The sequence below is a fragment of the Lethenteron reissneri genome, chromosome 23, assembly GCF_015708825.2.
Source record: "Lethenteron reissneri isolate LAM-NWPU_2019-01 chromosome 23, ASM1570882v1, whole genome shotgun sequence".
In the NCBI taxonomy this organism is placed as follows: domain Eukaryota; kingdom Metazoa; phylum Chordata; class Hyperoartia; order Petromyzontiformes; family Petromyzontidae; genus Lethenteron; species Lethenteron reissneri.
In genome coordinates, this window is record NC_083801.1 from 4,479,772 (window position 1) to 4,503,704 (window position 23,933).

Below are 23,933 nucleotides of genomic sequence, written 5' to 3' on the forward strand. Positions count from 1 at the left end.
GTGAGCAGTTGTGGTTTGTCACATTGCATGTATGCGTGACTAATGTTGAGTCACACAGCAGTGGGAGGTTTGTTTAAAAAGAGAAATGTATAATTCCGCAAATTAAATTGCATGCCAGGTCTGAAATTGTGCTCCTGCTAAAACTAAAAACTATTTTTATTTTACCAGGTAAGGCCCACTGAGCTATGTAGCTCTTTTTCAGAAGCCACCTGGCCACAAATGATAGCTCAACGAAGTGGCTTATTACGTGGATATTTTATAGCAGCCAAATACTCCAAACGTGTGATGTTTATTATAAATGTAGAGGGAAAAACTGGAGAACAGGAAGAAAAATCCACACGACCACGGGGAGAACAAGCAAACTCAAAATATACAGCAAGCGTCAGGGTTGGGATCGAACTCACGACCTCCTGTATACCAGGCAATGTAGTTAACATCTCGCCACCGTGCTCCAATGCCCATCCCCCAAAAGCATTGTCTCAATGCCACTGCTGGCGTAAGGGCCTCCACCCACAACCCCTGCCACGAATGTCGCTCTCATCAAGCAGCATAAACCGTCACGCGAACTCCGTTTTGGCTTAACCATCGAACAAAGATGGCTGCAGCCGTCTGGAACGCTCTTCCTTACGATATTAGGAAGAAACTGGAGCTATGCACTTTTAAATATAGACTGAAAACTAATTTCTTCAGAACTGCTTTTTGCGTTTAGTTTGTTGTCCTTCCCAGCACCTCCAATAAGCACGGTTGGCTACGTACGGTGCGATATAAGTTTCATTATTATACATACATCGCGAATGGGAATATTTATACAATTATCGAGAGACAACACCAATTACACTGGTCAACAAAAAAAAAACATTTTTTTCTGGCCTGGACTTTTGCAGCTGTTTTAGACTAATTTCAGGGTGCTGATTCCAAATCTGATCTCAGATTTGCTCTATCACATCTCATTTTTATGCTATCGGCATACCCAATTTTCATTGCTTTTACCCAAAATTAACTCTGTCACTTATGAGTGCAAGTTGTTGCGAGTCAGTGACTGCTTTAGTGTTAAAATATGGTGCTGTATTTTTATGATAGTGTGTTTATAATATAATTTTATGTAGATATCCACATTTATTTAATATTTTTCTTCTGCAGTTTTTATGGAAAATGCAATATTTGATATCTCAAAAACCTGATGCGATAAACAAAAACTGATGCCAGATTTGGAATCAGCAGCCAAAAATTACATTAAAACCGTTGGAATACCTTATGCCAGAAAAAGTGTGTTGACCAGTGATATTAATTACTAGAAGGGTAGCCTGTCTTACACACGAGATCACGTGACACTCACCACTCACCAACTACCAGAGGTCGCAAACGGGTTTTGATTCCTTACCCGTACCCGTACCCGGCCGCACCAGGGTCGCAAACGGGTAGGCGGGTATCGGGTAGGGTACGGGTATCGGGTCCCCGGTTGCGACCTCTGGTTGGCAGGCGTGTTTCTCGTCCTGTGTGGTGGGTGTCAGTGCGTGCAATAGCGCGTTGCGTCCAAGAGACGGCGCACCACTCGCCGTGACTACAATGCGATGATCATTTTACTGGGGGTCCGGCAACCGAAAGAACAAGAAAATACATTGTTTTCCCATTACGGTAAAATAAAACTCAATATTTCAAGAGCCGTAATTGCTCGTGAATACACACACACATTACATACAGTACGTCACGAAGCAGTCCATAAAGAGTCACATGCGGCTCAAGACCCGCAAGGTTTCCAAACCCTGACTTTACAAAGGTCAGGCGCGGGTCGTGCATGACCACTTTTGAAAAGTCATCGTTCCCCGAATTTCTCTGGTCAAAAGGAGCCATCGCTGGATCCCGGATAATGAGGATTACTCAACGAGACGCTGTGAAAGACAGCAGTCCCATCCTATTGGCCATGCATAGCTATCATTTGTGGCCAGGTTGCTTCTGAAAAAAGAGCTATATACACACAGTATACCGTCGTTTTCTTGGTTCTTTCGGTAAAGTCACGTAGAAGGGAAATAATACAATAATAAAAATAAAACATAATAAAATACAATTCTCACGACGTTTCGGCCACAACGCAAGCAGCCGTCCTCAGGTGAAGAAGCCATTCAGACGCTGTCTTTCCGACAGACCTGTTCTTCACCTGAGGACGGCTGCTTGCGTTGTGGCCAAAACGTCGTGAGAATAGTATTTTATTATGTTTTATTCGTATTATTTTATTATTTCCCTTCTACGTGACTTTACCGAAAGAACCAAGAAGATGAATCCCTGCAGTCACGAAAGCTTTAAATCGAAATTTAGACCGTCGTTATTCACGAACTTGCTATCCGCGATTTTGGCTACCCGCGAATCACATCTGGAACACGACACGAATTGCATCGAGAGAGAGAGTGAGAGAAAGAAAGTGATCAGAGATAAAGTGATGAGACATAAAGAGATGTGAAGAGATTATGATCATTTTGATTTAAAGCTGTCGTGACTGCAGGGATTCATATTCTTGTCACGTAGAAGGGAAATAATAATAATAATATATATTATTATTTATTTTATTATTTCCCTTCTACGTGACTTTACCTGAAAGAAGCAACGAATAAGATTATGATAATGTTCATGTATTTAATGTTATTTAAGTATTTTCTTACAGTAATTCATTAAAGATATAGGGTTTCGTTGGACAATATCGTAATCCGTGAAATTTGCTATTAACGAGCATCTCCAGCAATGTACCCTTCACGAATAACGAGAGAATACTCTAGCTTGGTGGGCCTTACCTGGTAAAATAAAAATAAAATTGTGCAGTTTAGTATAAGCCCTCTGCTTCCTCTTCTGTGCTGCCTCTCCCATTGGGCCCTCCCATTGGTCCTCACCTTTTCCAACACTGTTTCACCACCTGGACCACTCATTTATTTTTTAGCAAATATAAAGATCACCTCTCCACATTAGTTCTACGGCTGCTGCGATCAGGCGATAGATACGATACGTGTCGAACGATATGAGATCCACAATAATCCTATTGTCCGTTTTGCACAATATCACTATATTGTGCTTATCATAGTGAATTGTTCTTAAATAAAATAATAAAAATAAGCAAGCAGCAGGACGGCTGCTTGCTTTGTGGCCGAAACGTCGTGAGAATTATTTTATTATGTTTTATTTTTATTATTTTATTATTTCCATTCTACGTGACTTTACTGAAAGAACCAAGAAGATGAATCCCTGCAGTCACGAAAGCTTTAAATCGAAATTTGTTCTTAAATACATTTATTTGCCGACAATAATTGTACTTGCCGGCAATACACTTATTAAACAACAATACTGAAAGATCACAAGAACAACGAATTCAAAAAATATGTTACTGTACCGATTAAATGGGTGCATTATACCCGATGGCTATATGGTGTGGTGTATTTCAGAAAGCTCGTGCGTATTATCGTGAGAGATTGAAAACGTTGCAACGATTAAAAAGGCTTATGACAAGATGATGCTGAGTGAAACTCAGTTGAATAACGTTTAACTGTGCACGTTTTTGTGACATGATTTGTCACATTTAACCAAGAACGCACGATTTTTATGTTTTCAAATTAGTTCAATAAATTTGCTAATAAAAAATATATACAAATATAAAGACCTCGTAGTGTGTTTTTATTGCAACATAAGGGCCTGCGTTTATTACAATGTGCAATTACATTTATTTCTTGTTAACGTTGCATTCACCCCTGCATAACGTTATTTGCTACTCATATGCGTTTACAATAATATTAAGTATGTTGGCTAATTATTTTGGAAAAATGGATACCTGTATGTGAGAACTATTAAAATAGAAATGTATAAACACAAACTTTGGATGCATCACAATCTGGGTTAATTTTAATATTAATTTAGGTTTAACTTATTTTATTTTTTAATTCCTCAAATCATTTTTACCCACAACAAAACATTACTAAATAAATGTATAAAACATCCCATGCAGGAGGCTCGGTAGGACATCCATAAATGCATTTGAGACTTCAATGTCAATTAAGGACGATTACATTTTAGGCCTCTCGAAAAAGTGAAAAATGTAATCTTTTTTTTATATTATTTGCATTTTCACATTTTCATTGCTAAGTGAGCTGAGTGTGACCTACTTTCCAGAGATGAAAATCTGGCTTTGTTCCAGGTGAGAGCCTGACACAGCCTCACTTAGCCATACAATGGTGCAAGATGTTAACTACCTGGCCTGGTATACAGGAGGTCGTGGGTTCCATCCCAACCCTGACGCCTGTATATATTGGGGGTTTGCATGTTCTTCCCGTGGTCGTGTGGGTTTCTCTCCGGGTCCTCCGGTTTTTCCCTCCACATTTAGAAACATGCGTTTAAGAGTATTTGGCTGCTACGAATTTCCACGTGATGAGCCACTTCGTAGAGCTCTCATTTGTTGCCAGGCCGCTTCTGAAGAGCTATATAGCTCAGTGGGCCTTACCTGGTAGAATAAAAATCATAGTAGTAGTATGCAGATTCAAAGGTAAACTAAATGAGGCAGCATCTCAAGGCGCTACAGAGAAACTGACTGCCTATGACGCTCGGTCATAGGCATAGGGGAAAAAGGATAGTCTTGAGGCTGGTCCTGAACAGTGGCAGGGAGTCAACAGCACAGATGACTGGAGCAAGTATGATCCAGACTTATGAGAGCAGCAGATAAGAAGAAGAATGAGTGACCTGACAACATCAGTTCTCACCTGACACAGTTTCACTCGGCTGAGCCACGCGTTTAGCCCAGTGTAAAATAGGACTGACGGCTGCGTCCAATAAGGCACCACCTACCTCATGGACGAAATAGACCTTGGCCCCAACATAGATGCCCATGCGCACCACTGCACGGACGGCTGCATTCATGCCTGCAGAACAAAGCACAGGAAAAAGGTCGGTCAAGAAAGCTGGCTTGCGAGGTTGTTTACAACAACAAACAAACGAATGAGAAAATTACAAAAAGTGCCGTATATAATACTGATCGTCAACATCATCATCAGACATGGTCTATCCAATTTAAAGCTTTCGTGACTGCATAGATTCATATTCTTGGTTCTTTCAGGTAAAGTCACGTAGAAGGGAAATAATAAAATAATAAAATAAAACATAATAAGATAAAATTCTCACGACGTTTCTGCCACAACGCAAGCAGCCGTCCTCAGGTGAAGAAACGTGAAGAACAGGACGCTGTCTTTCCGACAGCCCTGTTCTTCACCTGAGGACGGCTGCTTGCGTTGTGGCCGAAACGTCGTGAGAATTTTATCTTATGTTTTATTTTTATTATTTTATTATTTCCCTTCTACGTGACTTTACCGAAAGAACCAAGAATATGGTCTATCCACTGCTGTATGAAGCTCCCCCCCCCCTTGCCCCACCATCAAGCCCCCACCAACTCTTAGGACCCTGCAAAGTAAATAATCCCCTTAGCACTTGCACATACACTTCAGAGATGAACAAGCACACTTCATGAATAGTGAATTTCGACCACGTGTCAATTCACTGCTGGATGTGAAGGCCTCGCCACTCCTCTCGATCACTGGGGTCCTTTGACCACCATGCTTCACTGTGCTGGTGAGTATGGGTTGATAACGTTGGGTGGGGGGGGTGGTGGTTGGTGGGGGGCAAGACTGGTTGAGAAGTCCCTTGCCCACTGATTGTAGCCTTGGCAGGAAATCCAACTCGGGTAGCTGGGTTCATAGTGCAAGTGCGTTCACCACTGTACCTCTGAACTGCCTGAATAGTCAAGATAACTGTTTTTAAAAAAAAAAACATTTAATTGCAAAACCCTTTAGTAAAAAAAAGTACAGCTGTTTTTGTCTAATTCAGCAATATATGTATCTAGACTTATCAAAGCAGAACCATTTTCCCTTATGGGTCAGTAAAGTAAATACCACCTCATTGAGCTGAGCCTGGCCAACAAAAAAGTCAACTAAAATGGTGTTGCGCGAAGAGACCGCAAAACGAACGTCACCCAAAAATGCAATGGTGTGGTAAACGCACGTGGAGATGTGCATGCAGCGGTGAATACGAACTGCAATGCCACCCCTGCTTGTGTCATTCATGATGGGCCCACAATTACTACAGGCTGGTCCAGATGACTTGTGACCCCCCCCCCCCCCCCCCAATGAATTGACCCCCTCAGGCATTTGTTTCTACTTTGCATATTCATTTCTCTTTTAAATAAACCTCTAGTTAGAAAGATGGAGTTTTAGAAAGTTCAATGGGGTTCACAAGAAATCTGGACCACCTTGTATGAACAATCACAATATTTTTTTCAGCAATGCAGATACGAGATGAATGCACTCGGTTGTCGCTCCGCCGCTACATTCCATGTAGCCCTTTGACGCTACAATGATGTAACAGATAGATGCACCACCACTCTGAAATCCCCGAGTATTTTCGTTACTGCCTAGTAAACAGTGCAGAGTGTTTCCCCATTGCAAAAACACAGATTCATCAATCTTACACAATCTGGAAGGGCGAGCTTTCCAACATTCCACGTTGCCTTTCATTCACATAAGACACCACCCACGTTTCTAATTGCATCTTAATGGCTCTTCGCATTTTTCCCAGAAGGTAAATTGCATTAATTAACATTTCCCAGTCACACAGTTCACAATGCATTATTGCAAAACTCTGTGATACTGGTGAGACAATAAAATATTCGTTAGGCTCTAGATTACCTCTTGAGAACAAACACCCCCCTCCCCAAACATTCCTCGTGCTTTAAGTATCAGCTCGCGTTTCGTTCTTGTGCATTTCCGCGGCGGATGCCATTTTAGAATTTGCGTTCCGTCAAAGTTATTACGTTTAAAGTCTATTTGTGCAATATGCTGCAATTAAACCAGTTTCAAACCAGCCGAAACACGGGTCTACATCTTTGCACTGGTTACAGGTAAAACAGATACTTTTGCTCGTACTGCAACCCACAAACTTGGCGAAATTAACAATGAAATCCTGGAGTAATGTGGCATTCAGAATAAACACCTTTAGATTTGAAGTTTTCGTGACTGCAAGGATCCATACTCTTTGGTTCTTTCGGTAAAGTCACGTAGGTAAAAAATATATAATAATTAAATGAAAATAAATTTCGATTTAAAGCTTTCGTGACTGCAGGGATTCATCTTCTTGGTTCTTTCGGTAAAGTCACGTAGAAAGGAAATAATAAAATAATAACAAAATAATACAAGTATGATGTTTTATTTTTATTATTTTATTTTTTCCCTTTACGTGACTTTACCGAAAGAACCAAGAAGATAAATGAAAATAACTAAATTAAATCACGACGTTTCGGAGGTAACACAAGCTTCCATCATCAGGTGGAAGAGCCACAACAAAATTACTCGCTATGGAAGCTTGTGTTGCCTCCGAAACGTCGTGATTTAATTTAGTGATTTTTTTTTCATCTTCGTGACTTTACCGAAAGAACCAAAGAGTAATAAACACCTCAAACGAGACCCAAACATCACACCTTCTGGCTTTTGACATTCATCAAAAGACACTGTTGGGAACCATCAACCGCGTCAGAACATCAATGAGCCGATGCGCACATCTCCCACATGAATGGGAAATTAAAGCCAATGCCACAACAACCTTGCGATTGTGCCCACGCAACCCAAACTACGGCCCATCGAGTAAACCACTCCTTCAACGGGAGGAGGAAAAGCAAAACGACACGAAACGAACGCCCCCGAAGCGCTCCCATGGCGAGCAGACCTCGACATTGGCATCTAGTTTCTGAACGTAACAGTATCGCCATACACAATCATAGAACACTGGCCTTACAGTACGATGTAATGCACTGCGAAGGAGGTTTTAACAATTGTTTTTATGCACTGCACAGCTCACCGCTACAAAGCCCAATGAGACCGTACTGTTAAGCGAAAGCCTCATCAAGGGTCTAATCGTCCTTAGCGCGCTCAAGGACGAAGGGGCAGATTGTAAACCCCAAACCCCCACCGCGACCGGCTGCAGCAGAACCTCCTGGAGCAGCAGCACTGCCCACCGCTCAGCGCCAAATCTAACTCCCTCAACCCAGGGGGCACCACGGTGGCGAGATATTAACTGCCTCGCCTGGTATACAGGAGGCCGTGGGTTCGACCCTGACTCCTGTACATTTGGAGTTTGCATGTTCTCTCCCCGTGGTCACGTGGATTTTTTCCGGGTCCTTCGGTTTTTCCCTCCACATTTAGAAACGTGCGTTTTAGAGTATTTGGCGGCTATATATTTCCACATGATAAGCCACTTCGTTGAGCTATCATTTGTGGCCAGGTCGCTTCTGAACGATTAATCGATTTCAAATCGAAATCGCAATTTGAAACAATGCGATTAGCAAATCCCAAAGGCTGCGATTTTTTGCGATTTGAACAGTGCTATGACTTTCTTATTGGAATTTTTTTTATCATCATAACTTTATTTATTTAACTTAACAATTGTTCTATGTTTGATTGTTCTATTTCAATTGAAACATTTAATAAATACATGTTGGAATCAATTAATATCTTTTAAGTTCTCATCCTTGCATTAGAATATATGGAGCAGTTCATATTTTGATGGTATCATGTGGTAATGCTCCATCACATGTTTTAAATCTATTACACAGTGAATATTGAACTGAAGCTTGACTTAAAAAATGTTAATCGCAAATCAATTCGCAATGTCAGAAAAATCGCAATTAGATATTTTCCCCAAATCGTTCAGCCCTAGCTTCTACGCTCCCCCAGCCTCACCGACCGGCACCAACCAGCGTGGGGGGAAGTGTGGTCACATAATAATCCCCACGGCCCACAAGGTGCAGAGGCGAGGCCCTCATCCGGCAGTGGATTTACAAGCGCTGCACTCTACACCGGCAACCAAGCTTTTGATTCCGTGGCACCAGGACAGCGAAGCTCTCTCTGCCGAAGGCTGTCACAGCGGGTACGGTTGGGATCTTCCAGTCTCGAATTAAAATCATTCCTCTTTCAAGAAGCATTTATTGTCTTAACCTATGCCACTTCTTACCCATCCCCTCCCATTATCATCGTTGTAAAGCGCCTTGAGACGGCATTCTGAAAAGCGCGATCTGCGCTGTAATTAGTTATTATTACATATGTGCACACTGTCCTAATACACCAAAAAATGTATTTGGTCCAGGTGAATAATCTCATGACATTTGTAATGTACTGTACCTGTACACCTGGCAGGCTATGAAGAAGGACCATTGTCTAAAACGTCGCCAATGCCATATTGCCACCCAATCTCTTAAACTCCACGGCCGCGGTATTATCAAATGTGTTGAGTTTTTGATGATGGACTGTGCATACCTGTCAACCCCTTATCAGTGCCCTACCTTATTAGAGACCAATCCAGACCTTATTGGTCACCCCGTGCCCTTATAAATCTCAACGTTCATCCTACAAAGTCCCATCACAAGGGATAAACACAAACAAATAGACAAAAATATATATTTTTTGCCCGTATTGAAACGGCTGTATGCTGTATAGACCTGAAAACTAAATTTCCCTGGACAAGAATAGGGGGTAAACCGTATGGGTTGACAGGTACGGCTGTGTGTTGCATCCGATTAGCCAAAGATACACAACCCTCCACAGTGGTTGTAAATGTACAATGGTTTAACAGACGTGTGCTGCCTACAACTGGTTTTTTTCCTGCTGAGGCCTGTGCCATTGAAGAAAATATCCACCCTACTGCCTTCATGAATAACACACGGTAACCATACAGCATGCACTCTGCTTTATTGTGCACATTGTGTACTGTGCTGGATCACCAAATTCAATTATCTCACACACTGCAAATGTAAACTCGCAACCATTGACTGCTTAGACTCGTATTTATTTAATGGTGCCCATAAATAGCAAAAAGATGTGTTAATAAGTAATGATTTGTGTACGGTCCATCGGTGCAAGTGCAGAGCAACTACTATTGTAATTAGTCTTTCAAATACAGTGGGTATTTCTTTTTTACCTGCTTTTTTGTCATGGAGGTCATCTCATGGTCACATTACCATAACCTCCATCTCACTGTAAACCGGCACGCCTCTTTCACATTCAACAAACACGGCAGCGAGTGAGTGTCCTTCACAGACTTCACAGACACAGGAAGGTAAAAGCCACGCTCACCTCACCCTCCACTTTGCTCTACAGACCGCATTATTAATGAATGTCTCATTGGACCGCAATGCTGATTCATCCTCCACAATTAGACCCTCTGATACAAACGGTACTAGATAATGCCAAGTGACCCCAGAGGCAATGACCTCTACTATATCGGCCAAATGCACCCTCGGCATTAATCAGATAATTTACAAAACAGCACGTATATAACCCTCAAAGGCATGGAATAAAAAAACACGCATATACTGTACATGTACAGCAGACACCTACGGGCAATCTGCCCATAGATCGTGAGATCGTGATGATGTTGTACAGTACAGCCTGATGTCAATCCACTAATGGGTTAGGGCCTCCCCATGTAATGGGGGATCGTTGAGTCAGTGCGGTTTGGCGAAGGCAGAGAGTGTAAATTTGGAGAAGTTAAATGGATTTTGCTGCACTGGCCTCCGCTGCCTGCTACATAGCCGTAGCCACCCGTAACACCTGTGTGTGTGCGTGGCTGTGGCCAAATCCAAACGCTATCCAGGCTAAAACCTGCCGAGCTTCCGAGATCTGAGGACAGCGGGGCATATTCCAGCCGATTTGATCGTGCGGTTGTGGTCTCATGCACCTTGGGCACAAATCACGTCTTTTACTCAAATAAGCGGCAATTTCCGAATATCCAAGGGATGCCATCAGGTAACACCCACAGCTGAAAGTGCTCTCGGGAATATGCTTACAGTGCATAGACCTGCATTGTGTTTCAATTGCACAACCTTTGAGTAACCCTGGATGACTTTCTAGCACTCAAAAAACACTTGCAGCTGTGTGATGAAGTCTGAGCCACCACTGACATCATGAAGTCGAGAAAATGACATCACGTCTGCGAATGAGTTTCGTCAAATTAGCGCCTACGCGGCCACATATGATGGAAGGTGTAATGATGCAAACGGGTGCCACGTGGTAGCGTTGGCTGTCGTGCCTTGGCTGCCCCGTTTCTGGTCTTGACACAAATTGTATTTGACATTGTACTGAAGGATAGCTTGGGTGCGTTTGCTGGCTCGGGGAAGGTACTTTTCCGAGTGGAGTTTGTATTAATACTGCGTGGATTTGCTCTGGGTTCTCTCGATTTCCCCCCGTGTAAAAAAAAACCGTACAATTTCAATCTCGGCTCAAGTTTGCAAACTTTTGAAAAATGACCCACAAATTACTCACATGGCAATCAAACGCCCCCCACTGGCAGACCAATTCCCACCGCTTAGCCACGTGTTGAGTTAACCTCGTACCGGACAGGGGACAGCTGCCAATAGGCGAATCAGCGCTGTGAGAAGTTTTGTTACGTTACATTGTACACTATAACATGAGTTAATTCATTCATTCTGTATATCGCACCTCCGATCAGCATGGTTGGCTACGGTGCGAAATAAGTTCAACATACATGCATGCATTGTAAATGTTGTGGCTTCAACACACCGGTGGGCTAAAGCAGTGAACTATTTGTCTTTGTCAACGTGACACTTTTTTACTGATTGGCCGTGTCGGGTGGTGGAGGGTTACGACACATTTATAAATAAACGCGATCTAAACCCAAAAACCTTGATCCGATACGAGTTGTAGATAGTACATTTGTTTGTATACGTGTCAGTACAATACGTGTTTGCAATGCGCGTGTCACTGGACATCCTTGCAAATGAGACGTTCAATCTGAAATGATAATCCAGGTAAAATATTTTAAGAAATGAAACTGCAATTCAACACACGGGGGGGGGGGGGGGGGGCCTCCACCCACATGTCTAACCACGCCTCCAGCAGTCACGGGAGAACGTTACTCTTAACGGGTAGGAGGAGTGCAGGCATTCTGAAACTTGCCCCAAGGCAACAGATCCTGACAACACGGGGAGTGGCACAGTGTGTGGGATGTGTGTGTGTTTGTGTGGAGGTGGGGTGTGTGGAGGTAGGGCATGTGTGGAGGTGAAATGTGTGTGAAGGTGGATCGTGTGGAGGTGGGTGTGTGTATATTTGAGTGCGCATGTGGGGTGTGTGGAAGTACGGAGTGTGTAGAGGTCGGGCATGTTTGGAAGTGAGGTGTGTGTTGCAGGTAGTGTGTGAACGTTGCATTTGTGTGTGTACGTGGAAGTAAGGTTGTGTGTGCAGCGATAGGGAGTGTGGAGGTAGGGGGTATGTGTGACTGCGTGGTTTTTGTGGCGGTAGGCTGTGTGTGTGTGGAGGTAGGCTGTGTGTAATGTGTAAACATCGCCACTGGGGAGACAAAGGCGACCGAGCGTGGTGTTGGAAACTCGTGTGCCGTGCCGGCCTTCATAGGTGCTCGCTAACAGCACTTGCCCCAACAGTCTGTTTAGGCTATAGGAGGGATCTTTGGCCCTGTGTGTGTGAAGGTGGGGGTGTGTAGCCACACCTGTATGCCTACAGGTGTTACGAGTGACTGTTTGTGGGCAGGTGTAGTGTACGTGCAAAGGTGCACATGGCCTGGCACAAGCGTCGTGGTGACGTCACCGCCACTTAGTGGCGAATGGCGGTTGTGTTGTTGTACGTGCAAAGGTGTGTGAATAAGAAGAGTATGCCAGTATGCACCCGTACGCAACGATATACATGTCAGTATATGTGAGTATGAATACAGCAGTTGTGTCTACACAGTCTGGGCATGCATATACGTGTAACTGTGGTCTGTGGCTGTGTGCACGAGTGCGTCCCGACTGTGTGGGGATGTGTGTACACATGGTGATCCATTTGTAGATACTGATTTCGAATGGCCCTTTTTCTTTCCAATGGTTGCTTGAATGTTGTCAAAGTGATGTCTCGCTATCTTACGGATTACAGAAAAATATGTGGTAATGCTGCTGCAGCTGCTGCTGCGTTGCCAGTGGTGCACCAATAACCATAAACTCAACATTGGTCAATAACACTGTGACCTTAAATGGATATATAATACATAATAGGAAGGATGCCCTGGTGGTCCCCCTCTTTAAGAAGGGGGACCGCACAGACTGTAACAACTAAAGGGGCATCTCACTCCTCAGTGTGCCGGGAAAGGATTATTCAACATCGCCTTGCCAGGCACGCTGAGGAGAGGCTTGCGGAACCCCAATGCGGTTTCAGGAAAGGACGGTCCTGCACAGATGCCATATTTTCTGTCCGTCTGCTACAGCGGAGGTGTAGGGAATTCGAACAAGACCTACATCTCTGATTTATTGACCTGGTCAAGGCCTATGATACCATCAATAGGCCTGGGCTATGGGTTGTTCTTCGTGCTTTCGGAGTCCCTGACCCGCTGCTCACTATCATTAAGGACCTTCATGATGGTGAGCGGGCCCAGGTAAAACTACGTGGCCGGGAGTCGGAGCCATTCCCTGTACACCTTGGGGTGCGACAGGGATGTCCTCTGGCTCCCACATTATTTAACATCTATTTCGACCACGTAGTTCGTGAAGCCTTCAATAGCTGTGCCGGAGGAATTTCCATCTGGTACAGATACAATGGGAGGCTGATCGATGCCTGGGTGGTGTCAAGGGATGGCTCCCTATTGCTCAACCATGTTATGTATGCCGATGATCTAGTAATTGCTGCTCACACAGAGGAGTTGGAGGTGCTGCTGCTGAACCTGGTGCTTGCCACTAAGAGGTGGGGCCTTACCATCAGCCCCACCAAAACTAAGCACCTTCCTGGGTATTTTGTACCATCGGATTCCACCCCCACAACTCCCAATTGGTGATGGGGCAGTTGTGGAGAGAGTGGAGAGTTTCCCATACCTGGGCAGTGTGTTCATGACCGACTCCGGTTTAACAGCAGAGGTCTCACTCCGAATCGGTTGCGTAATGCTGTGTGGAGGCTACCTGGTCTGTCGCTTCGCACGAAGCTTCAGGTCTTCTCAGCCACAGTCATTCCCTCCCTTCTTTATGCTTGCGAAACGTGGACTCCCCGAATGGAACATCTTCGCCGGTTTGAAACATTTAGGCTGGCCTGCCTACGATTCATCCTGGGTTTAACCAGGCTGGATTGTGTGAGGAGCTCACAAATCCTTGAAAGATCTGAACAAAGTCCCATCGGTGAGCTCTTCCAGCAGGCAAGGCTGCGTTGGCTGGGTCATGTAGCCCGCATGCCCAGCCACCGCATGCCTAAACAGCTTTTATTTGGACAGATCGAGGGGGCTAAACGGGCATGGCATGGGCGAGAGAAGAGATGGAGTGATGTGGTACAGGAGGATGTGGAACTGAGTGGACTTGCCAATGACTGGTACTAGCTGTGTCAAGATCGTCCTCTATGGAGGAGGCTCGTGAAGGATGCGACTGGGCAGTTGGAGGCAATCGCCCTCCAACAACAACGGAGGGCGGAGGAGCGACGCTCACAATGAGCGGAGCGCCGGGTGGCTAAACCAAAGCAAGTTGTCACAGTAGGGGGCACAGGTTGTGCATCAGCCAGTCATCTCAGTCAACCCGTGGCACCTGGGTCTGTCCCGTGACTTCGTGCCAGTGGGCGTTCGACACTTCATGTGGCCTCAACGTGTACATAGCCTGGCACAAGCGTCGTGGTGACGTCACCACCACTTAGTGGAGAATGGCGGTTGTTTTACGTACGTGTGTATCCATACACACGTGCGTGTATCGGTGCACATGTGTGTGACAACCGATGTGATGAGTATATCGGCACGGAATTGCCATGGCACTGCATATTGGCGTGTGCATCCTTCTATGGTTTGAAACTCATCTATGTGCAATGAAGAAGGGCCATTGCATGAAACGTCACCTAATCAGTATTATATGTACCCCCCCCCCCCCTCTTTTAAGGCCACGGTGTTAATGACGAACGTGTTGGGAGTTTTGTGTTTTAGTGCTTTTGCACCACTGCCAATGCAGCGGAAGCAGAAGCAGCAGCAGAAGCAGCAGAAGCAGCAGCAGAAGCAGCAGAAGCAGCAGCAGAAGCAGCAGCAGAAGCAGCAGCATCACCGATCCGATGCGGACAGCACCCACCACACAAAGACAAAGACCTCCCCCCTACCCCACCATACAGCCTTCACATACTGTTGGGGCAAGTGCTATTGGCGAGTAGCAGCCCCAATAGAACGGCTGGCACACCACACGAGTTGGATGGGTGGCCAGCACCACGCCCGGCCGCCTTTGTCTCCCTAGTGGCGATGTTTACACATCACAGCAGGTACTCATTTGAGGCAGAGTCGACCTAGGGGAGGCCCAGGACCGGTTCAGATATTCGTCACCACCATTGACCGTGAGCGGGAATCGAACTCGGATCACCAGGTTAGCAGATCAGCGTGCTAACCGCTACACCACCGCTCCCCACACAGACACACACAGAGACACACATACAGACACACACACACAGAGACACACACAGAGACACACACTCACAGAGACACACATACAGACACAGAGACACACACACACAGAGACAGAGACACACACAGAGACACACACAGACACACAACACACAGAGACACACCCACACAGAGACAAACATACACACACAGAGACACACACCCACAGAGACACACATACACACACAGAGACACACACCCACACACACAGACACGCACACACAGAGACACGCACACACAGAGACTCGCACACACAGAGACACGCACACACAGAGACACACACACACAGAGACACACATACACACACAGACACACATACCCACACAGACACACATACCCACACAGAGACACACACACACAGAGACAGAGACACGCAGAGACAGAGACACTCACACAGAGACACACAGACACACACAAAGATCCAAAGATCCCCCGTATAGCCTTAACAGACTGTAGGGGCAAGTGCTGTTAGCGAGCACCTATGAAGGCCAGAACGGTACACGAGGGGGTGGGTGGCCAGCACCACGCCCGACCGCCTTTGTCTCCCTAGTGACGATGTTTACACACCACACCAGGTACTCATTTAAGGCTGAGTTGACCTAGGGGAGGCCCAGGACCGGTTTAGATAATCGTCACTGGTGTTAGCCGTGAGCGGGAATCGAACCCGGGTCGCCAGGTTCATAGCGCAGCGCGCTAACCGCTACACTACCGCTCCCCCAGACACACACACACACAGACACACACACACAGAGACACACACACACAGACACACACACAGACACACACACACAGACACACACAGACAGACACACACACACAGACACACAGACAGGCACACACACACAGACACACACACAGACACACAGACACACACACAGACACACACAGACACACACAGACACATAAACAGGCGTGCACAGGTGCGACACCTGTGCACGACCCTCACCTTGGGCATCGCCACCGCTGGTCAGCACGCCGATCGCCTTGCCCGCGCCCGACAGGCTGTCGAACACCCGCTTGTCCGCCGCCTCTGCCATTGTCGCAGCTGGCGCCAAGAAGCTTCCACTCCCTGTTAGACGTTCCATGTCATGGCCCAAAGACAACAACACGATGTGACGGTGACGATCGTGAACGATTGCCCCCGTGCAGAGAGCGAGGAAACGACGACTGGGTTCAAGCGCTGTTTGCGAGCGCCTATTAAGGCACGGACCAGAGGGGTTGCCAGCACCACTCCCGGCCGCCTTTGTCTCCCCAAATGCTGATATTTATACACACACAGAGATTACGGGTGTGTCGTCAACTCAAGGGGGGTGGGGGAGAGACACAGAAATGGTGCCAGAGAGAGGTCGAGGTGGTCGCCACTGATGGTGGCCGTGAGTGGGGAATGGGACTTGGGGATTCGCCACACTGACAGGGGGAGGGGGGGTTCGTGAACGCACGCAGTGCGCTAACCATTGCGCCACCGCTCCTCCGCCGTTGTGCGTTGTACAGAGAGAGGAGGAGGAGGGGGGGGGAGACGTCGTCGAGGTTCATGAACATTTATTATTCAGAGAGGCGCCGTGTTGGAGGCAGCGACCAGACAGGAAGACGGTGGTGGTGGTGGGGGGGGGACCTTGCACACGCTATGAATGTGTCATCACTGTGTGTGTGTAACATACATACACACGTGTGTGTGTGTAACACACATACACACGTGTGTGTGTGTAACACACATACACAGACGTGTGTGTGTAACATACATACATACGTGTGTGTGTGTAACACACATACACAGACGTGTGTGTGTAACATACATACACAGACGTGTGTGTGTAACACACATACACACGTGTGTGTGTGTAACATACATACACACGTGTGTGTGTGTAACATACATACACACGTGTGTGTGTGTAACACACATACACAGACGTGTATGTGTGTAACATACATACACACGTGTGTGTGTGTAACACACATACACAGACGTGTGTGTGTAACACACATACACAGACGTGTGTGTGTGTGTAACATACATACACACGTGTGTGTGTGTGTAACACACATACACAGACGTGTGTGTGTAACATACATACACACGTGTGTGTGTGTAACACACATACACAGACGTGGGTGTGTAACATACATACACACGTGTGTGTGTGTAACACACATACACAGACGTGTGTGTGTAACATACATACACACGTGTGTGTGTGTAACACACATACACAGACGTGTGTGTGTAACATACATACACACGTGTGTGTGTGTGTAACACACATACACAGACGTGTGTGTGTAACATACATACACACGTGTGTGTGTGTAACACACATACACAGACGTGTGTGTGTAACATACATACACACGTGTGTGTGTGTAACACACATACACAGACGTGTATGTGTGTAACATACATACATACGTGTGTGTGTCAGTGTGTGTGTGGGGAGCGGTGGTGCAGTGGTTAGCGCTGCGCTACGAACCTGGCGACCCGGGTTCGATTCCCGCTCAACACCAAGTGACAGCGATTATATGAACCGGTCCTGGGCCTCCCCTAGGTCGACTCAGCCTCGAACGAGTTAACCTGGTCCCGGTGTGTGCTAAACGTCGTCACTGGGGAGACAAAGGCGGTCGGGCGTGGTTGCTGGCCACCACACTCCCTCGTGTACCGTGCCGGCCTTAATAGGTGCTCGCTAACAGCACTTGCCCCTACAGTATTCCGGGTAATCTTTGTCTTTGTGCGCGACTGTGAGATAAGATGCTTACACACACCGACTTGGTTAATTTACAACACATATATCGTACAGTGCACGCACGGAAACGTATAATCTCAGCGAAGGAAGGCGGCCAGCGATGGTGATAACAGAGCCGCGTTGTGCTGCGTTACGTAAAGATGTAGAGAGTGATGGAGAGAGTGATGTAGAGAGTGATGGGGAGAGAGATGTGTAGAGTGATGTAGAGAGTGATGGGGAGAGTGATGTGGAGAGGGGGGCGATACGTACACAGACGTAGCAGGCAGGCAGCAGGGAGAGGAGGCAGCAGCAGCAGTGTCAGCAGCAGCAGTGTCAGCAGCAGCAGCGGCAGCAGCAGCAGGGCTCTCCAACGTCTCCCCGCCCACTCGAACGGTCACGCCGCCTCCCTTCCTCCTCGTCTCCTCCTCCTCCTGCTCGTGACGCGCGCGGGGAGACGTCGTCACACACAGCCTTGCCCGCCTCCCTGCCGCTCTGCGGTGCCACTCCCACGCCCCCTCCTCCTTCCCCCCCTTACTCCCCCCCCCTATCCCTCCCCCACCTCCCCCCTCCTCCTTCCCCCTCCTTCCCCCTCCTCCTCCACCTCATTCTCGCTCCCCCTCTCCCACCCTCCTCCCCCCTCCTCCTACCCCCTCCTCTCTCACCCTCCTCCTCACCCCCTCCTCCCCCCACCTCTCCCACCTATCCCCCCACCTCTCCCACCTATCCCCCCCCTCCTCCTTCACCCCTCCCTCCTCCCCCCACCTCTCCCACCCTCCTCCCCCCCTCCTCCCTCCCCCCTTCCTCCTCCCTCCTCCTACCCCCCCTCCTCCTCCCCCCTCCTCCTCTCCCCACCTCTCCCACCCTCCTCCCCCCCTCCTCCTCCCTCCCCCCTCCTCCCCCCTCCTCTCCCCCTCCTCCTCCCCCCTCCTCCTCCTCCCTCCTCCTCCCCCCTCCTCTCCCCCTCCTCCTCCCCCCACCTCTCCCACCCTCCTCCCCCCCCTCCTCCCTCCCCCCTTCCTCCTCCCTCCTCCTACCCCCCCTCCTCCTCCCCCCTCCTCCTCTCCCCACCTCTCCCACCCTCCTCCCCCCTCCTCCTCCCTCCCCCCTCCTCCCCCCTCCTCTCCCCCTCCTCCTTTCCCCCTCCTCCTCCCCCCACCTCTCCCACCCTCCTCCCCCCTCCTCCTCCCTCCCCCCTCCTCCCCCCTCCTCTCCCCCTCCTCCTCCCCCCTCCTCCTCCCTCCCTCCTCCTCCCCCCTCCTCTCCCCCTCCTCCTCCCCCCACCTCTCCCACCCTCCTCCCCCCCTCATCCCTCTCCCCTCCTCCCATCCCCCTCCTCCTCCCCCCTTCCTCCTCCCTCCTCCTACACCCTCCTCCCTCCATCCCCCTCTTCCCCCCACCCCCCCCCCCCCTCCTCCCCCCTCCTCCCCCCTCCTCCCCCCACCTCCTCCCCCCATCTCCTCCCCCCATCCTCCTCCCTCCACCTCTCCCACCCTCCTCCCCCCTTCCTCCTCCCCCGAATCCTCCCCACCCCCTCCCCCTGCTCCCTCCGCAGCGCGAGGAGGGCGGGTGCCTCGCCGTGAGTGGGGGGGAGGAGCGGCAGCCACGGGGCAGCCGCCACAACCGATGCCAACGTCGTCCCAACGTGATGGAGCGGAGGCTCCGGTTTACGACGGTTCCGTTTGATGTTGTGTCGTTTTACGACGCCGAAACTCGACTTCAGAAATCATTATTTGTACGTATTGGAGGAATACGATCTCACCTATAAATGACGTCACGCACCTAGGGGGGGGGGTGTCAGAGACATTTGTGACGATGTGTGACGAGGGGGGGGGGCTTTTGAGAAATGTGACGTCACGAGAAAATGCGCAACTTTAAATAAATATATAATGTTTTTATTTCAACCTTTCGTAACTGCAGGGATATTCTTGGTTCTTTCGGTAAAGTCACGTAGAAGGGAACGTTACGTAGAAAGGAAACAAAATAATAAAAATATATAAAATATTTGTATTATTTATAAAACAATATGTTTTACGTTTTTATTGTTTCCCTTCTACGTGACTTTACCGAAAGAACCAAGAATATAATAAATAACAACACTCCTACAACATCAGAGTGCAGCGCCACATTAAATATGCACTACAATGACAATAGTTTAAAGCGATTTTAAGAATCTTTTATTTTCAAAATGGAAATATAAATTTTTTTTGGGGGGCAGAGCTTTGTGACGTCATATTAGAGGGGGGGTCTGACTTTTTGTGACGTCGTGTGACAAGGAGGGGGGTCAAAAATCGTCCAAAATCGCGTGACGTCATATATGGACCGCTCCTTTGCAAGCATTGGCCCTTGGATATGCACATTTTCGATCGTATGGGAGTTTGGGCATATTCTTCAACTTTTACCGTATTGCAATATGTTCGGAAGCTGAATTCAAATATCGCGAGGTCTCTTCGCTTCAGGAGAGAGTTTGTGTAGTTTTGCTGTTCCACCCCCGTTGAGTGAGTGCAGACTCGGACTGAACGATTAATCGATTTCAAATTGAAATCGCAATTTGAAACAATGCGATTAGCAAATCGTAAAGGCGACGATTTTTGCGATTTGAAAAGTCCTATTACTTACTTATTGGAATTGTTTTATTTTGTATTATTATTATAACTTAATTTATTTAACTTAATTGTTCTATGCTTGATTGTTCTATTTCAATAAAAAAAATGTTTAATAAATCTTGGAAGCAATTAATATATTTTAAGTTCTCATCCTTGCATTAAAATATATAGAGCAGTTCAAATTTTGATGGCATCATGTGGTAATGCTCCATCACATGTTTAAAATGTATTACACAGTGAATATTGAACTAAAGCTTGACTTAAGATAATTTTATCGCAAGTAAAATTGTAATCGCAATATCTGTCAGAAAAATCGCAATCAGATATTTTCCCCAAATCGTTCAGCTTTAGTGCAGACTACAGTAGTTCACTGTATGGTTCATAGTTGGAGTTGCATGACCACAGTCGCAGTCTGGCCTGCCTTTAATTTTCCAATAAAGAAGATATTACGCATGAGGCTGAAATTATTCTGATGCGCTTGATGGTTCAGTGTCTTCGAAGAACGTCAAAGACAGGAGGTTGCGATATTTGAATCCAGAATGGGTTGTTTATTTCTGGACGTCCACGTTGCTCCAGTGGGTGAGATTCTAGGATTTCTAGATTTGAAGCTTTCGTGACTGCAAGGATTCATATTCTTAGGGTTTTTTCGGTAAAGTCACGTAGGTAAAAATATTAAAATTAATAAAAGTAAAATTTTAAATAAAATAAAAAATCACGACGTTTCGAAGATGGAAGCTTGTGTTGCCTCCGAAACGTCGTGATTTTTTATTTTATGTTTATTTTACTTACGAAAAAACCTAAGAATAAGATTCTAGGATGGTGACAGCACGCTGCCAGAAGGGGTAACCCAGGACTTGAGGTCTCGGTTGACGGCTTAGGTTGCCATGGGCAAGAAAACGTGTCCGGCAGTTGCCACGTCTCCGTGGATATTTGGTGGCGGAATGCCCGCCAGTGGATTGGAGTCGGTTTCAGTGTTCGGTTTAGGATGGCGCTATTTCAATGTGCATCTAGCAGTGGTTGTGTATAACGAGTTGCCCTGTCCGGGCTTGGAGCGCAGTGACTGCCAACTGAGTAGATCAGTGACGGGACGGCAGTTTGAGGCACGATCCTTGGTCTTTTGACAGATCTGTCCTGGCAACTCGGGTTATACAAGGCGCAACAAAAACAAAGAAATCTGGGATCGTTTACAAAGGGCCAGATTGAGGTTGATTGATAGCCACGGCGTTGCAGTGGATAGCAGCAGCATGTATAGTGTGGTCTGCATTGAGACAGTGCAGTACGAATGAATTAGCGGTAATGAGGCAGTCACGCTAACACTTCCATATGTGACAGCGTTTATTGATACCAGTGAAGTAACAGTACACGTGTCCAGTACATTATATGCCCGTTGAGCTATTACACTCGACATGTTTCGTTCACGTATTTTAGAATATTTTCAGAATAGAATCACGATTTTTTTTTATATATATTGGCACGGTTGTAAATACGTGCGCACGTAAAAGCGAGGAAAGGCATGAGATTGTGTGTCCTGTGGACTACAATTTCTGACGATTGAGCGCTGTAACAGGATACAATTAAACCGCGACAGAATGAATGATAAATGATGTTCATATAGAAGGAAATTCAATCAGCGTCAAGGGCGGCCGAACATGGGGCTTTCTCGATCCACAAATCGTCTCTAGATACAGAAATCATGTGACAGGAATTACTTTAATGATTTTAAAAAAAATCTAAATATCACAGCTGTGTTCGAGCATGGATCAATCATGGATCGAGCTTTGTATCCTTAAAAATCGATCGATTGCCCGTTTAGTGATGCGTTGGATCGTTAGAAAATGCGTCTCGATTCCCGTTCCAGTATTCCTTATATGGGAAAAGCAACGTCCGATGACTCCAAATATGGGCCGAACACATGAACACAATTAATCATTCGTTCTGTCACGGATTCATTTCATCCTGTTCCAGCGCTCTGGATTATTTCTCTGTGGATTAAAATTCCTTCAAACAACATCTCGCCACCGAATGGTGGCGAGGTGGATGCTATTCCCTCTGCTCCTATAGAGCGGTGTTTCTCAAACTTGTTTGGCCCGCGGACCACTCGGCCGATGCAAACATTTCCCCCGGACAAAATGCGATCACTTCTCTCTCTAAATACCACTCGTACAAAATAATGCATATTACCGGAACATATGTTATTTTTTAACGCAGCTGTAATTTTTTTTAGGGGTACCATTTAAATCTTAGGGTTGGGGTAGTTTAATCAGGGTAGTATGCCTAACTTAATTTTTACATTAAATGTAAGTAAAATATTCATTGATGTCCGAAACAAAAAGGGATAGACATTGTCATTACTGTCCGGATCATCCTGCGTTTGCATCGCAGCCCCGCGGATCCACCCGGGGGGACCATCGTGGACCACACCGATGGTGCTGCACTCTTGAGAACCACCGCTCAAGATAAATGGCATCGTCTGTGCCGAGTGGTAAGGGCTTACTAACGTTGTGCAGCATTTCACGAATTGGTCATCACTGACGCACACGGAGACGCACCACGACCTTTGCCCGTAGAAGTGATATACGGCGAGTGAAAGGTCAATGCCTGTTTAAAAAAAAAAACATCCTTCCTTTCTCTCGTCAAAAATGGCAGAGATGGGTACAGTACATTTGACCTTTAGAATATCTTCAGAAAAAAAGCAGGCTGGACTAGAAAATGAAAGTTGCGTCTATTTAGGGCAAATGTGAGGCATGATTGCTGCTTCGCGGAATGTGTTAAACAGCTCAAGTGTTGCATAATGTAGTAACGTTAAGGGTGTCACGATGGTGTTAGCGCCAGGCACTGTCGTCAGAGTGCTACTGTGCGTTTGGAACCTCTCTCTCTCTGGGGCCAGAGTGAGTGCGACATGCGAAGGCGCCCTTGGGGGGCATAGTCCTGGTGACGGCCTGAGAGAGGGCAAGTGAGGACATGGTAGTCTGGGTGGACCCGAGAGGGCACGTGACCGGGACAGGGTAGTGAGGGGGGGCCGAGGGGGGGCTTGAGGGACACGTGATGCTCGGTCGAGATCCTTCAGGAAAGGTCTCGAAGGGGGCGAGGCCACGCCCAGGAGCATAAAAGGGGAAGTCCCGCGAGCGTTCTGGGCTGTTCTCTGGAATCAACC

At 46.9% G+C, this 23,933-nt stretch overlaps 1 protein-coding gene across 1 annotated transcript in view; it reads right to left on the minus strand.

Annotated features, from left to right (window-relative positions):
- Positions 1-18,601, minus strand: part of LOC133345866 (ATP-dependent 6-phosphofructokinase, platelet type-like) — a 74,408-nt gene extending 55,807 nt beyond the window's left edge. Inside the window, 3 exon segments of the mRNA XM_061556917.1 lie at positions 4,816-4,889; positions 16,406-16,528; positions 18,447-18,601. Of these exon segments, the coding sequence (XP_061412901.1) occupies positions 4,816-4,889; positions 16,406-16,496 (165 nt within the window). The 5' untranslated portion in view covers positions 16,497-16,528; positions 18,447-18,601.
- Between the last annotated feature and the right edge of the window lie 5,332 nt (positions 18,602-23,933).